This window comes from Vulpes lagopus, chromosome 23 (assembly GCF_018345385.1).
Source record: "Vulpes lagopus strain Blue_001 chromosome 23, ASM1834538v1, whole genome shotgun sequence".
NCBI lineage: Eukaryota > Metazoa > Chordata > Mammalia > Carnivora > Canidae > Vulpes > Vulpes lagopus.
The window spans coordinates 10,870,008-10,886,421 of NC_054846.1; the positions used below are offsets into that span (position 1 = coordinate 10,870,008).

Consider the following 16,414-nt stretch of genomic DNA (forward strand, 5'->3'; position numbering starts at 1 on the left):
CGGGGGTGCAGGGGTCCTGCAGGATGAGCTGACACCTTCTCCAGGTTGCACTCCCATTTGACCCAGGATTTGAAGAAGCTGAAGGAGGCAGGAGGAGCTACAGTCCTGGCTGTTGGCCCATATCAACAAGTTGAGTCTGGAGATGTACCGCAAATGGGTATGAGACCAAAGTTCCTACTCTACGATGAACTTGAGATTGTAACTAGATACATCCTATGGAGATGTTGGAAGACAGTTCTAACATAGTCATACGGGTGCAGGGCAAAGCCACAATGAAGAGCTGGGATTTGAACCCAGGAAATCTGGCCCCTGAGTCTATATTCTTAGCAGCTTCACATTCCCACCTCTCTCTTCATGCGGGTTCTTCAAGATCCATTAGGATGCATCCAGATCAAGGTCTGGAAGTGTTCTAGATAAATGAAACTACATGCACAAATACAAAGCAAATTGCAGGAAGTGACAAAGACCTCTTAGGAATTCCATTTTGCTTGAACGTATTATGAACAAAGGAGAGTGTAGCAGATAAGCTGGAGAAGCTGATAGGATCAGGATATTTGGTGTCTGTCCTCTAGATAAAGAAAGTTTTTTGCTATTCTAAATATTACCTTTATTTTTACTCATAGGTTCCGAACAGAGGCTGCAGCCAAATTTGGTGTTATTTTTTTCTTATGGAATATCGTGTACAAAGTCGTCCATCTTCAGGAAATCAGGTCCAATTACTCTGGCTTTAAAGATGCTACTGATTTTCTTGAAAGTCATCAAAACTTCAGCATTACAGAGTTTGTTAAAAAAAATGGTTTTTACCTCAACAATAGAACTCTGTTGGAATGTAACTTTTTTGGAAAGCCATGTGGTCCACAGGTAACACTTTGATGTTTCTGCAAAGATCATCAACATAAGAAACTACTGTAACTGTACAGTTTCATACTGAGATAAAGTTTACTTTCATGGGGAATCAATCTAAATTTGCTCAAAGATTATATTTCATTAGCTCAGCCTTATGACATGAGGGGGCGTGGAATATACATGAGACATATTCCGTTTTCCAAGTGGTTGGATAAGACAAAATAGAGAACAGAAATCTTTGATTACCTTTACTTCAGGACAATCTCAAAAAAAAAATTTTAACCCAAGGGAATATTTTAATATTTACCATTCTTTGATAACATATGCCAAGACAGCATTTTTATTATCATGAAGGAGCCAACATTCAAGGTTTGATTTTCTTTTTGCTTGGAGGCAGTAGAAAATGAGCAGGTGCTGGATTTGACTATGTAACTATATATATATATATATATATATATACTTATATTTACTTATATATATATTTACTTATAAACTTATATATATTTACTTCTATATTATATTTACTTATATATATTTATTTTATTTATTTATAAATATATTATAAACTATATATATTTCTCTAATCACTCATAACATCCTGTTTTTATACTTAGTGTAATTTACATTTAAGATAGTGTTGGCTATACCTGGAAACTATTAGCAAAGGGTATGTAGGCACTTCGACACCCTGTTTCTTGTATCAGCAATTCTGTAGCACGTGTTGTTAGGTGATCCCAAGCAAACTTCATGAATTCATGATTCTGGGACACAATTCCTTATCCTTCTGGTAGCCTTCCTTAGTGCACAGAAAACAGAAAAAAAAAAAGCTTGACAGACCTCAGACAGAGATGAAGCCCTGTTCTAAACTCTTAATTTAGAGAAGTTCTTCTATGTTGCTTGTTATTTACCAACCAACATGTTTATTTTTTGTTTTTTTTTAAAGATTTTATTTATTTATTCATGAAAGGCACAGAGAGACACAGGTAGAGGGAGGAGCAGACTCCCTGCGGGGAGCCTGAAGCCTGATGTGGGACTCCATCCTGGAACTCCGGGCTCATGCACTGAGCCAAAGGCAGAAGCTCAACCACTGAGCCCACCGAGGCATCCCTCAACCAACTTGTCACCAAAAAATTTTGTATTAGACATGTATCAGACAGGAATTTTTCAGCTGCAAATTACAGAAACCCACCTCTGGAAGCTAAAGAGTAAAAAGAATGCATTAGTGTAATGAACAGAGAACTCTTGAGAGTAGGACTGGCTTCAGAAAAGCTTCAACCAAGGATCTTTGACAACCTCATTAACATTCTCTCTCTTGACTCACGTTGATTTTTTCCTGTGTGAATTCTCCTCCCAGAGCCATGATGACTGCTGACAACCCTAGCCTCTTATTATCATAGGTTAACACTCCAGTATCCTCTCAATAATCCCATGCAAAACTGATTAGGTTTACTTAGGACACATGTCAATTCCTAAACCAATCACTGAGGTGAGAGTGGGGTATTCAGATTGACCCAGTTTTTATCTTATGCTCACCTCTGTAGTATCCACGTTTGGAGGAAAAGGATCACCAAGAAAGCAGAACAATGTGATTGGCTGCCCCAACATGATGGGGGGGAGGGGGTAAGCTCCTCAAGAGAGGATGTGAGAACCTTCTCCATAGGTAAGAACACGTTTCCATGAATCCTTACTAAACAAAAACAAATAACTTTTTAAAACATTTTCATTTACATAAAAAAGTCTCCATTAATCACAAATAAATTAACAAGTGCATATTACAAAAAAAAAAACTATTAATGAACACAATCCAGAATCACTGTCATCTATTCTTCTGATATTTCTGCATTCTCATTAGACAGATGTCTATTTAAAAAAAAAAAAGAGCAATCTAAACTTCAAAAATGACCAGAATATCTAACTAATTGCATTTCGTTTGGTTCATTTTCTTTTCTTTTCTTTTTTTTTTTTGTTCATTTTCATATTGGAGGACTTCGCACATGTATTCACTGAATATGGAAATTGTTTTACTTTTAATCATGGTGAAAATATTCAAGCAAAGGAAAAAGTGAGTGTCTCTGGAAGAGGCTTAAGCTTGCTCTTCAATGTCAATCAGGTACTGAATTTTCTTAAACCTAGTCAGGGGTCAAGACAAACAAGTATGTGCAGATGTTTCAAGAGATTTGATCAAAATATTTTGCCCTATCAAACTGTTCTCACAGTTGGTATTATTTCAGTTTTTATTAATGTAGTCTGGAGTCCCATGGATGCAAACATTGACTTTACAGATTAAAAACATCAAAATTTAGAGGCATAACCTGGATGTTTTCAACTATACTATTAGCTGTCATTTTTGTGACTCCAGAAATGTTTATGCCACAAAATCATGAAACCAGAGGTTTCCAAATTCCAATGTATGTATTTAATTTAAAATGACTTTATCTATTTTAAGAATATGTTAGAAAGATTTTTATGTAAAAAAGGCAATATGTTTTAGAGAGGAGTCATACATGCACACTTGACAAGCCATGGAATCTATAGTCTGAAGGATGATTTAAAAAATACTCATTATATAAAGAATGTTGTATAAATTGATTTTGTTTAAGCCTAGCTTCTGCAAATTTGTAATTGGTCCAAGAAGTCTAAGTATTTAGGCCTGAGAGGCAGATGTCCAGACACCAGAGGAATACAGCAGTTGGCATCTTCAAGGGTACCTGGTATAGCTCCCTACCAAGGTTAATTCTCATGTTCTATCTTAAACAACTGTTTCTAGTATTATACATTTAGAGATATATGCTTCATTATTTTGGTTTTATAAATGAAGATTCTGAAATGCTGATAAATTAAGCATCCAAAATCATACAATTAATGCACAGGGGAGAAATAAACCTAGTTACCTCAAATTCCATTGAACTATCCTACCTCCCAATCCAAGTGAATGGGGCTGTTGGCTACTTTCAAAGAATTTTTCTTTTAAGGTATGTTTCATAATTTCTCTTGTACCCCATTCATTACTTTTGCTCAAACACAGTACTGCACAGTGTAATGCATGTATATATATTTGATTTTATATATATATTTTTTTTACCTGAATATATGTTTGATTAATATTTCCAGGTCATTTAAATATTAGTCTTATAGTCTGTTCAAATATTATATCATAAATTTTACAATCTGGAATTTGCCAAATATTTTTAGAATGCAATAAAAACCTGCAAATGCAAAATAATATTCCATAAGTAAATGGCTCTTAAATACTTGTCCAGACTAGCCGGTTGAGTGTTTCTTAAAGAGTCATAACAGACTCAGGAGAAATAGGTTCCTGAGTTACAAATGGAATATTAAGCATGTTTATTAAATGTAATTACATATGCAGTTGACCCATTTGAAGGAAAAATCATCATATTCCCAAGCCCGTTCTTTCCCCTTATTGTCTGAAATTACAACTATAGACAGTCCTCGACTTAACAATGTCTTCATTTACAATGTATCGACTTTACAATGATGTAAAACTGATCTGCATGCAGACAAAGTCATACTTCAAGTTTTGAATTTGCATCTTTTCTTGGGCCAGTGATATGTGGTATCACACTCTCTCATGATGTTGGGCAGCAGGAGTTCCCAGCCAGCCAGGCAATCACCAGCATAAATAACTGATACACTTACAATCATACTGTCCCCATGCAGCCATTCTGGTTCTCACTTTCAGTTCCATTTTCAATAAATTACATGAGATATTCAACATTTTATTATAAAATAAGTTTTGTGTTAGATGATTTTGCCCAAGTGTAGACTAAAGTGAATGTTCTAAGCATGTTTAAGGTAGGCTAGGCTAAGCTATGATGTCCAGTAAGTTAGGCATATCAGATGCATTTTTGATTTACGATATTTTCATCTTACAATGGGTTATCCAGATGCAACCTCCTTGTAACTCAAGGAATATCTTTAATAACAAAGTTCAGTGTTAATTTTTTTCAACTGGCATAGAATTTATAGAAGAGCACTGTTAAAGATGTAGTGTAAGTCTTCATCTTAGGGGGAAATGAATTTCAATTTTAAATAAGGCCAGATTTTAATCGCAAGGAGAAGAAAGGAGCCAAATGATTTTCTAAAACAAATGAAGCAAAAAGAACAACTAAGAAAGAAGCAACTAAAAGGCAACAAGGTAAAGAGAGGGCCCCTAGGGAAACAGACCATTAACAGTTATGGCAAGTACTACAGTATTCATCTAAGGCGAGAGTAATCTATGGAAACTGTTGACACCTTGAACATGTGATTCAACTATGAAAAGTATGTCTTAGCTGTTTAATTTTCAGTTTTTATATAAAAAGAAATTGAACTGTGATATGAAATATTTGATTTTAAGTCAGTCAAATGCCATCACAAGGTAATAAAACTAAATCTTAAATTTGTGTAGAATTGATATCAATTTGTATTTTGGGAAAATTTTTGTTTGTTTGTTTGTTTCAGGGGGAATTCACTGATGACCCAGCCCTTGGCTTTGTTGATGCTGGAATCATCTTTGTTATCCATTCACCAAAGAAGGTGCCACAGATTGATGGTTTAGGCTTGTCGTCACCTGTGGGAATGCACGCACGGGTAACAATCCGTCAAGTCAAGGTAAATAATATGTGCAAGGTGTAGTGTGAGGGAATCAGGTAGGTTAATAAATGTACATACACAGAAATAATATTTCCACTAGAAACCCCTTTCTGCCATGCCTTTAGAAGACCTATGGAAATTCTATAGTTAGTTGCATTTCACATTCTTTCTCATTACTAGGAGGTCCATATGTAGTAAAATCAGTGAATTCACACATACAATGTAAGTGAAAGCTGGGAAACCTGACAAATTCAAAGTAACTTTAAATTGCATTAGAAATGGAAACGGTCAGTAAATATGAAGAGACCCCTAAGTTGTTGAGCTGTGCATTTTCCCAATGAGATGTCCTGGGAAGAAGAAAAATAAGTGGGAAGAAGAGGAATCTTACAATCAGGCATGCCTGGCAGATTTCCATTTGCCAGCCATTTGCCTGCAATCTCCTTAATTAACTTCCTGAAATTCCATCTCCTCCCTCTGATAAAGATAATATCTATTTTCCCTAGATATATGTAATAACTATGATGTTTAAGTGAAATAACATAAAGCACTTACCCGGGTGTCTAGGTGGCTCAGTTGGTTAAACATCTAACTCTTGATTTCAGCCCAAGTCATGATCTCAGGGTCCTGAGATCAAGCGCCATGTTGGGCTCTGCACTCAGCAAGGAGTCTGCTTGGGGTTCTCTCTCTCCCTCTCCCTCTGCCCCTTCCCCTGTGCGGTCTCTCTCAAATGGATAAATAAAATCTTTATTTAAAAAAAAAGATTTTATTTATTTAATAGAGAAAGAGAGAGAAAGATACAGAGCACAAGCAAGAGGAGTGGCAGTGGGAGAGGAAGAAGGAGATTCCCCACTGAGTAGGGAACCCAGTGTGGGGCTCAATTCCAGGACCTCAGGATCATGACCTGAGCCAATCATGCTTAACTGACGTACCCCCCAAGAGACCTCAAATGGATAAATAAAATCATTTTAAAATAAAATTTAAAAAAAAACCACTTCATATTGTTGGGCACATAATAAGTGCTCCATAAAATATTTTTGGTGTTTAATTTTGGTTGCTGTTTTGTGGGTGGACTGATGAATATGTCAACATTATTTCCATAAATGATACTATTTTTTCTTACATGAGTTAATTTTTAGAGCAGTCTGAATTTATTGATTCACTTTAGGTACAGAACATTTAGGATATGTGTTAAAGGCACTGCTATATTTACCTTCAGGGATTTTCAGATTAATAGATTAAGTAACATGGGAAAATGTAGACAAGAAAGAAAGAAAGAAAGAAAGAAAGAAAGAAAGAAAGAAAGAAAGAAAGAAAACTCTGAGAGAAAACTAAAAAATGTATATTAGCTTCTCTTCTTGGGATGCAAAGGTGTGGATTGACTCAGATAAACCTCCTGAACTAGGTGTTTGTTTTCTCTTAAGACAGTTCATCAAGAACACCCTTGGGGAGAATGCAACCCTAACATCAAGCTACAGAATTTTAGTACTTACAGCACTTCTGGTTGCTTGAAGGAATGCAAAGCTCAGCACATACAAGAGCAATGTGGATGTGTACCTTATCTGCTTCCTGGTAAATAAAGAATGACAACTTTCCTCTTATTTATTTTTTAATTAATTTGAATCATGGGAAATAACATCGTGAAATTGTTTTCCATTCTTATGAAAGCTATGCCAGAAAGTCATCTACTTGACAAATACAACCTCAACAGACAGATATTAACTCATGGAGTCATAGGAGAGATTTCCGGAAAAGAAGACTGAGCCAGTCTCCAATTCTTATTTTCAGGATGTAAAATTGGGTGCTCTTCAATATCTCAAACTAATCATCACAATTTTCTCAATTCAAAAGAAAAATTAGATTGTCTATATAAATCTTAGTCAACCCTGAATATTTCATTTTGGGAAATTCTTTTATCTGTGGTCAGAAAAACAACCCCAGGTTCCCTTTGCATACAATTTGAAACATTTCCAGGGCCATGGACAGGGGAAGCAGGCACTGACCGAGGCAGTGGAGCAGGATGGATAAGAGATAGACTCTGACTTAGGCTCCTCATCTCAACTACACAATTTCTCCTCTCCATGACCTTAAACTAAACCTCTTTGTAGTTCCTGTATTTAAAATGGGGAGAGGGATCCCTGGGTGGCTCAGCGGTTTAGCGCCTGCCTTTGGCCCAGGGCGTGATCCTGGAGTCCTGGGATCTAGTCCCCTGTCGGGCTCTTTGCATGGAGCCTGCTTCTCCCTCCTCCTGTGTCTCTGCCTCTGTCTCTCTCTCTGTCTCTCTGTCTCTCTCTCTCTCTCATAAATAAATGAGTAAATAAATCTTTAAAAAAAAATAAAATGGGAAGAATACTGACAGTGTCGTACCTTATAGGATTGTCATAAGGATGAAAGGAGTATGTAAGTGGTTTAAAACATACTTGATACAGAAAATATTCTATATAAGCATCTATTATTTTTATTCAGATTTGCCTCATCTCTTTTCTCCAGTAAATTTATAAGGAAATGTAGAGTGCATTAAGGAGATACCAGTTTGGCTCTTTAAATTTTTCCTCCCCATGTATATTTTCTTTAGATATTAGCATGTTTTATAGGTTTTGTTTTGTTTTGCGGAAGAGTGGATGGATGGATGGATGGATGGATGGGTGGACAGACGGATGAATGAAAGGTATTTTTGTCCTTACATCACTTATTTCATAAAATGTAAAGTCTCTATGTTTATACTTATTATTTTTAAGGAAATGGGATAGAGTGTGACCTACAAAAGTTTTACAACTGTGTTTCTCCTACACTTGGTAAGTGATTTAATGTAATTCTTTATTCTCAGAAGTTACATGACAGTTACGTGTCCAGAGTTATACAAGTCATTAAATCATACTATGGCTTAGTCCAGAAATGAAATAGAATAGAGACTGTAAAAGAGGGAGTTTTTTAGTGTTTTTAAAATTAAGAACAAAAAACAATTAAGAACAGTAGCTTTTGTAGACATAGACAGTAAAACAAAACAAAACCCTCTGATTTAAAGATACATCTGAATTAAAGATTTTCTGTGACAAAGTAACAGCAAGAGGGTTTTGATTTTTATTTCTAGATTTTATGGTGTTTTGAATTTTATATTTTGTATAATCAAAATAGCTTTTTTTTTCTTATTGTGTAAAGCATGCTTCTTGTGACTAGTTCAAACATTTCAGAACAGAGAAGAATCTTGTGGAAATCAGTAGAAGTTGCAGCACTCTGAGAATTACTGTCATTATTTAGGTGACCATTCTTTTGTTTATTCATTTCATTATACATATATTATATATAAATGCATATATTAAAAATTATGCAAATGAGATCAAACCATACATGCCGCATTTACTGGGGACAACTTCTTAAGCAACATCTTTTTTGCTTTCATATTGTTTATCTTAACACCCAACCAATGTTAACACTCTAGCATATTTTACCTTTATTTTTTTCCACATATGTAGCTTCATATTTATAACACCAAATCATTGGGGTTTTTTATTAAAATAGAATAATATTATATACTCTTCTATAAAACTTGTGGAAATTCTCTCCCATTGTGGAAATACCTCCAGGAAACCAGGAATAGAATTAAGTTTCTTTTCCATTGTTGTGAAGTATTTCATGGAATGGATATGGGTAGAAAGGATCTTAGATATATTTTTAGCAGCTTTCAAGCTGAATATGCAGGAGTCAGATTAGTGACCAGTGGGATTAGGAGTTACATTATCAAAATTCTTATCATTGGCCTATCCCTGATGGGGGCTAGAGAGAAAGTTTGGAGATACAAATCGTGCATGCAGTTTCTTCAGGGAGTGTTGTAGGATAATGGAATACCCAGACAAGTGTGTGTTCGTGACAGTATGTGCTTGTGAGTGGATGTTTTTGTGTGAGTAGAGGGAAGGAGTGGTGCTTTTAACCAATAAATAAAGCACTAGAGGATGCATGCAAAAGTCATGCCCTGAAGGAGTATCAAATTTAGATTCCGGAAAATAAGCCCAAAGTTGATCATTAATCAGGAGTTCTTGGTGAACAAAGAGTTCACAAGAACAAAGAGTTTCAATGGCAGAGCCACAGGGAAATCAGGAACCTGAATATCCACCAAGTGTGAGGAGCAGTGAGATTGGGCACCGAGATGTGCTCCAAAGGAACCCTGGAGAAAGTATCAGCTCCTGTCGGGGACTTTTCTAGTACACATTTGCATAGTATATACTTTTGCTGATTGCCCGAGATCAAGAGAAGACAGAGGACAGAGGCTGATTTAGAACTAGGTCCACAGATTCAAGAGAATCTCAACACCCAGCCACATATCTCACACTGTTAAAACGTGACATAAACCCAAGGATAAGTTTACTTTAAACCTGAGTCATTGGCTCTCAGGATTATGTTTGAAATTTGTTCTCAAAGCAACACAACATCACACAAACAACTTTCCATCTTTCTCCTGTCTGAATGAGTACTATTTTATGGAAATAAGTCCAGAGACTTTCTGGAAAGATTTCTGATTTCTAACAATGATCAGAATCCAGTGACTCAATGAATTTAAAAGGTGACAGCTCCTATGTTTCATATTGTCTCCTTTGCTACATTTATATTAAAATATAAATAAAATATAAACACCATTTGTTAAGAAAGTAATGATAGAACTCCTTAACCATTTTTTTAGCATTGAAAGTGAAATGATATAGTTTTTAAAAGCTCTGTCCTCCTAGCTGTAAAGCAGTCCTCTTCTCTGAGTAGCCTGTCCTGTTTTTCATTTCAGATCTCATTGAATTGAAGGGATTATGTACAATGGGAACACATAATTCTAGCTGCCCTGTTTCTTGTGAAGAAACAGAATATCCTGCTACTATATCTTATTCTACTTTTCCAAGCCAAAATGCTTTGAAATATCTTTCAAAGAAGTTAAATCAAAGTCAGGAATATATCAGGTAATCTTTTCAGTCCTATAAATTATTTGTAATTAAAATGAATATTTTATATACTCCAAACTTTTAAAGGCCAAGAAAACAAAATCCTGATCAGTCCAAAGAGGCAATGGTTTATGCCACTAAATTAATAATGGAAATTTAGCATGTATTTCAATCCTTCAATTCAATTGTGTGAAAGGTAAACTGAAGCCTGCTTGAGTAACTTGCTCAATTTGTTGACCAACTGGGGAAAAAGTTCTGACTAATAGTAGTTGATGCTTTAAAATACGAAAACTACTGACTTGCATAGCAGATAGTTTGAATGTTTTAATAACTATAAGGTTGATGAAGCACAAATTATTATTATCACTTTATAGGCAAGGAAACTGTATCTCAAGTAACTGTCCTGCAAACGTAGTCAGTGGTGCAGAAAGAACTTACCCCCGAGACCAATGGCACTGGGTTCCGCATATTTTTCCAGGAAGATATATATACTTCCAAGTTTGACTAACCGAGAATTGTATTAGGTCTCTTTCTGCTACACCATGCTGCCTCTTCAAAATTACGAGTCAAACTTCATAGAGAACTCTTTGTTTTAAAATAAGGGAGCAACCTTAACACTTTTCTTTGTTTTTTTACTTATATTTTCAGGCTGAGCACTCGAAACAGCAATATCGTACACAGGTTTTTGTACTTTTATGTGATATAAATGAATATGTATTAACTAATTAAAAACTGATTTACTTTTGCACAGCCAGGTATCTAACTTTGAAAGCACATTTTGATTTCAATGGTATTCATTGTCATGAAATAAAGTAGTCTCCCCACGTAAATGCCCAGAGAGTAAAGTGATCTTTAAAAGTCAGGAAGAAAAAGTACTTTCCTCAAGACAGGGTTGATAGGTATGATTTCAAACACTTTAGCAGGTAAAAAGATGAAAGACAAGAACACTTGCAATTATTTCTTTGTTAACACTCTTTATCTGGTACAGAAGTCTCTTTGTATTCCATTTTAGTATGGGAAAGTGATTTACTCATGGTATTATTTCTGTTATACATAAATATGACTGAGAAGTACAGTTTGTGTGCATTTTGGCTAATAGAGATCTCCTGAATTTCATCATTACATAATATGCAGAGAATGTAGGCATGATTTTGGAGACAGACTAGTGAATCAGAAAAGAACCCATGTATAAAGGAGCTGATCTTAGAGAACATTGGTTTCTTTTCCCCCTAAAACTTAGATTATTATAAACGGCTCTCCAGTAGATCTTATCACATGACTGGCATGTGAGGACCTTACACAGTTGTGAATAGTAGAGGCTAACTACGAGGAGTAAGGCAAGTAGCTGACCTGATGCAGCAGGATGCGGGGGTGTTCCAGTCATAGATGGAACTGGTGGTTGGAAGTCACACATATAATTAAGAAACTGGTTTGGGCACAGGTGCCAGAAATCAAAGAGTAGTAAATCAAAAAAGACAAACACAGTCTGTCATGAGAGCAGATGTGAAATCTTAGCAGCAGTAAGACTTGAGGCAAAGCAACCCCTAACTGAATCATGAAGAGTGTCGGTGTTTTTTCCAGGCACACAAACCAACCTCAGACCAGGTCAGTCTAGGGCCTTAGTTGCTGAACCACATTACAAAGATGATAGCAAGCTTAGCTTGACTAAGGCAGGCAGTATGGAAGTGAATATAAGGATGAATTTTGGCTGAATCTTGGCCAATTTCATTTGTAAAACAAGTGAAATTTTTAAATTGTTCTGTTTTGACCTAATAATTTTGCAAGCAAAAATTGCATGAAATCGTTTTATCCCAAACTAATCCATTCCCCTTAATATAGCACTCATACTCAAGTAACCGGGAGTATTTATCGTTTTGTAAATGCAATAAACAACTTTTCCTTGATCTCCTTGGCATTTTAAAATCCAAATATTTTATAATTGTGCCTCTCCTGACACAAACAAATATTCTTGGGCTTAAATCCTAAACAATTTCACTACAACATGAGGCATAGATTCAGTGAAACCTAAATTACTAGGCAAGTCGCCTGCCTGAGAGAAGGTGATTGGAAGTGGTTATGAGGTTTGTGCTTGGGAAATTAAACACTATTATCAGGGTACATGCAGATTAGGAGCACGATGGAGGACAAAAAGATTGCGGTATTACTAAATTACTGGACTTCCAAGACAACTTTATTATTTCCTTCACTTTGGCAACTGTTTTATTATTTGTAAATATGACAGTCCCCCCTAATTATCTACTTAAACATAGTACATTCTCCTGTTACCCTGGGTTAAGCCAATAGAGATTAAGTAAACATATTAATGATATATTCTGAATTAAGTGTATTTGGGAGTATTGATTTCTAAAACTGTGAACAATTAGGAGAGTGATTTTACAGCCATGTTCCTAAGATATATTAGAGGACACCATGTAGTTCTAGGAAACATTGCTAATAGGATTCATTCTTAATGACAACTATTGTTGCCATCTGAAAATCATCAGGTGATTGGTTTCCACCTCAGTTTATACAGCAGATTACTGTTTACCCCTTCATTCATTGCTTTCATCTTCAATTTGTTCCTGTATTTTTTTCATTTTACAAATATATAATGGACACTTATTTTGTGTCAAGATTTGGGGTGTTGTAGGCTTTAAGGGTTCCTCAATGAACAAAAGACAAAAACCCTGTCTTGTGGCACTTATTTCCATTGGGGTGAAAATGAACAATATGTATAGTCACGTCAGACAGTGCTAAGCAATGTGGATAGAAAGGAATTGAAAAAGGGGCTGAGGAAGCTAAAGTCAGGGAGGATTGTTCTCAGGGTTGAGGACTGCAATCAAGTCCTAGGAAGTTGATAGTCGAAGTCCTGGGAAGTCGAAGACCTAAAGCAGTGGCTCTCAAACGTTTTGATCTCAAGGTCCCTTTGCATTCTTAAAAGTTACAGAAGAGTTTAATGAGTTTTTCTTTATGTGAGTTGTATCAATAGTTGTCACAATAGAAATTTAAACTATGAAAATGTTATATATTCATTTATTTAAAATGACAATAGTAAATGTACTATATGGCAATATAGATAAAAGCTTTTTACAAAGAGTATTTTCAGAAACAAAAAATAATTCAGGAAGAGGAGTGGTATTATTTTAGAATACTGTAAAATTTCTTCAGTTTCTGGCTTAACAAAAGACACCTGGATTCTCATTTTTGCATTTAATCTGTTGATTTATGTTATTGTGGTTAATGAATATAAAGAAAATCTTGGGTCAAGCAGATATGTAGTTGGGAAAGAGAGATATATTTTAATAGCCTGTGTAGATATGTGACACTTTTCTTTCATAACACATCAAAACTCAGTAAGTGTAATTTCTTAAATGTTAATTGTAAATTGAGTCTTGTGGTTGCCCATGAGGAGTGGGACTAACTCTCCATTCAAAATTTGATGTTGGGGCCTATGATGCCACAGATTTAACAAGGGTGTATGAAAAAAAAAATTCATTGGTCATGTAATGAGCCTCTGGGATCTCCCAAGCAGATCCTCTCTTGACTAGGAAGAATAAGGAGAGGCAACTGGATTTGCCTTTCATTGTGGTCATGATGTAGGACTTGGATGAGAGGTCTCATCCCAGGGTTTGAGCTTACCCAGGTGCCAGTGGAGGAAGTACATGGACTTTCTTATCAGCTTATCTCTTATGGGTCAAGAAGAGGGAAGGGTGGCATTTGAAAGCTGCCATTTGAAAGTAATGAAATGTCAAAACATATCAATGAAGTTTTCATACTTAAATATATTAAAATCTATTGATTTTGTACTTTCAATGGATCTTTCATTCATGAATGATTTTGAACATTTTTGTGATCATTAGAAAAATTCTGTAAGTTGTGCAGATCTTCCAAATATTGATCCATTTTCTTATATAATATACATTTCATTTTAATATCATTGTTTATCAGAAGAGCCTTTAAAAGTTGGGAGTTATCAAGCTCATCATAGTAGACAGAAATTTTCCAAAATTATAACTGTAACATAAAAGCTAAGCTTGAAATTTATTATTAGCTACAAATCATATCAGTTATTTCTCTTGAAGCAACAAGTCATTTTCTTCATTTTTGTGACAATATTTGTCAAATATCATAGCCTAAACAACCATAGTTTTCCAGTCATCCTTTCAAGTAAAAATGATGTTCCATGTAAACATGGTTACTGTAACTTATTTAAATAACAATGACAGTGAAAATGTCACATAATATGTTTGTATGTTATGAAAATAATTTTTATTTTTGTGGACCCCCAAAAAAGATATTGAGCACCCTTAAGCATCTGTGACCACACTTTTAAAACTGCTGATGTAAAGGAGATATAAGAACTAGCCTCAGTAAATGGTGGGAGAACATTCCAGAAGGAGGGGAAATCAAATGCGGAGAGAGATCCTAAGCCAACAGCATGCTTCATGAATGGATAGAAAAGAATGGAGATTGGTGTGACAGGAAACACTGTAAGCAATGGCTAAGAGTGGTAGGGAATGAGACAGTTCAAAGTGAGATAGGTGGCAGAGGTAAGGTGATGGAGTTTTAGTTAGAGTATACTAGGACATATCTGGGGAGTTTTGAGCAAAAGAATGATACGATTTGCAAGTTGCAGAAGTATTATTTTAGTTATTGTGTGATGAAAAGAAGATATGTATATATTGCAGAGAAATACATTAAAATTGAAAGTGGAAAGACCAATCAGAAAGCTATTGAAAAAATTGAGATGAGGGATAAGAGTTTAGGCAAAGGTAATAGCAGTGAATAGGGTGAGAGGTGGTTGGATTTTGTATATATTTTTAAAATAAAACTAATATTTATGCATGAACTTGGCTATGTAGTGTTATTACATTATAAATAAAGAAATATCAAGAGCTTGGCTTGAATATGTTCAATTTGAAATACCTATAGAATATTCAAGTAAAAATACGACAAGACAATTGGATATATTATGGAAGTTCAAAGTAAGGTCTAAGCTGGAGACAGAGAGTGAGAGGGTATCCAAGACTATCTGAAGAGTTATTTTAAAACAGCTTTTATTCACTCTAGTCTCATTTAAAAATTTCTAGAAAATATTAAGAAAGCAGAGTCTCTGCCTTAATATATTATGGATATAAAATAAAAGACTACCATTTACTGAACATCCAGTATATACCAGATTCTGTGCCATTCTTTCCACACATTATTTAATTTCTCCTCATACAACTCTAAAATCCCCCCTCTAAAATCCCTACTACAGATGAGGAAACAAGAGTCAGGAAGACCATGCTGTTTCTCCAGGATCAAACCAGGACACAGATTTGAATTCAAATTAGACACCCACTTAAATGTATATAAATATTCCAATCTACTTAATAGATATTTACATTTAATGGCTTTTTCCAATTTTCTCAGGAGTAGGGCATAGAAAAATGATTGGATCTTGGAAAAAATTCTTCTCTCTAAATACCAACATGACAAGTGTAACTTCCAAATGAAGCTTTGTGACCATAATGCTGTGTTTCATTCAACATTACATGACATTTGAATTAAAAATGAATATTACTTTAATCAAATAAGAATTAAAAGTATTGCTGACAATCTTGAGCTAGATTAACTCTATTTTTATCCTCAGGGAGAATCTCGTGAACATTGAAATAAACTATAGTGACTTAAACTATAAGATAACTCAGCAGCAAAAAGCAGTGAGTGTGTCTGAGTTACTTGGTAAGTGTTCTTTAGTCATTTCTCAATTTTTAAGACATCTCCTATCAGGTTTTTTTTGTCCTTTTGTACTTAAGCTTTTAGCTTATCAATGAAGAAGAAGAGATAGTGGTTACCTTTCTTTTTTTATTATTTTTAAATTTTATTTAAATTCAATTACTTAACATATAATCTATTATTGGATTCAGAAGTAGAGGTCATTGGTTCATCAGTCTCTTATAATACCCAGTGCTCCTTACATCACATGCTCTCCTTAATGTTCATCACCCAGTTACCCTGTTCCCCCAAACCCCTCCCCTCTAGCAACCCTCAGTTTGTTTCCTAAGATT

General features: G+C 35.1%; 1 protein-coding gene across 1 annotated transcript in view; it reads left to right on the top strand.

The window, feature by feature from the left end:
• Nucleotides 1-16,414, top strand: part of ASIC5 (acid sensing ion channel subunit family member 5) — a 31,077-nt gene that overhangs the window by 12,416 nt on the left and 2,247 nt on the right. Inside the window, exons 3-9 of the mRNA XM_041739136.1 lie at nt 624-861; nt 2,831-2,956; nt 5,311-5,460; nt 6,864-7,011; nt 8,178-8,234; nt 10,211-10,379; nt 15,997-16,088. Coding sequence (XP_041595070.1) covers nt 624-861; nt 2,831-2,956; nt 5,311-5,460; nt 6,864-7,011; nt 8,178-8,234; nt 10,211-10,379; nt 15,997-16,088 — 980 coding nt within the window. The remainder of the gene's footprint in view (nt 1-623; nt 862-2,830; nt 2,957-5,310; nt 5,461-6,863; nt 7,012-8,177; nt 8,235-10,210; nt 10,380-15,996; nt 16,089-16,414) is intronic.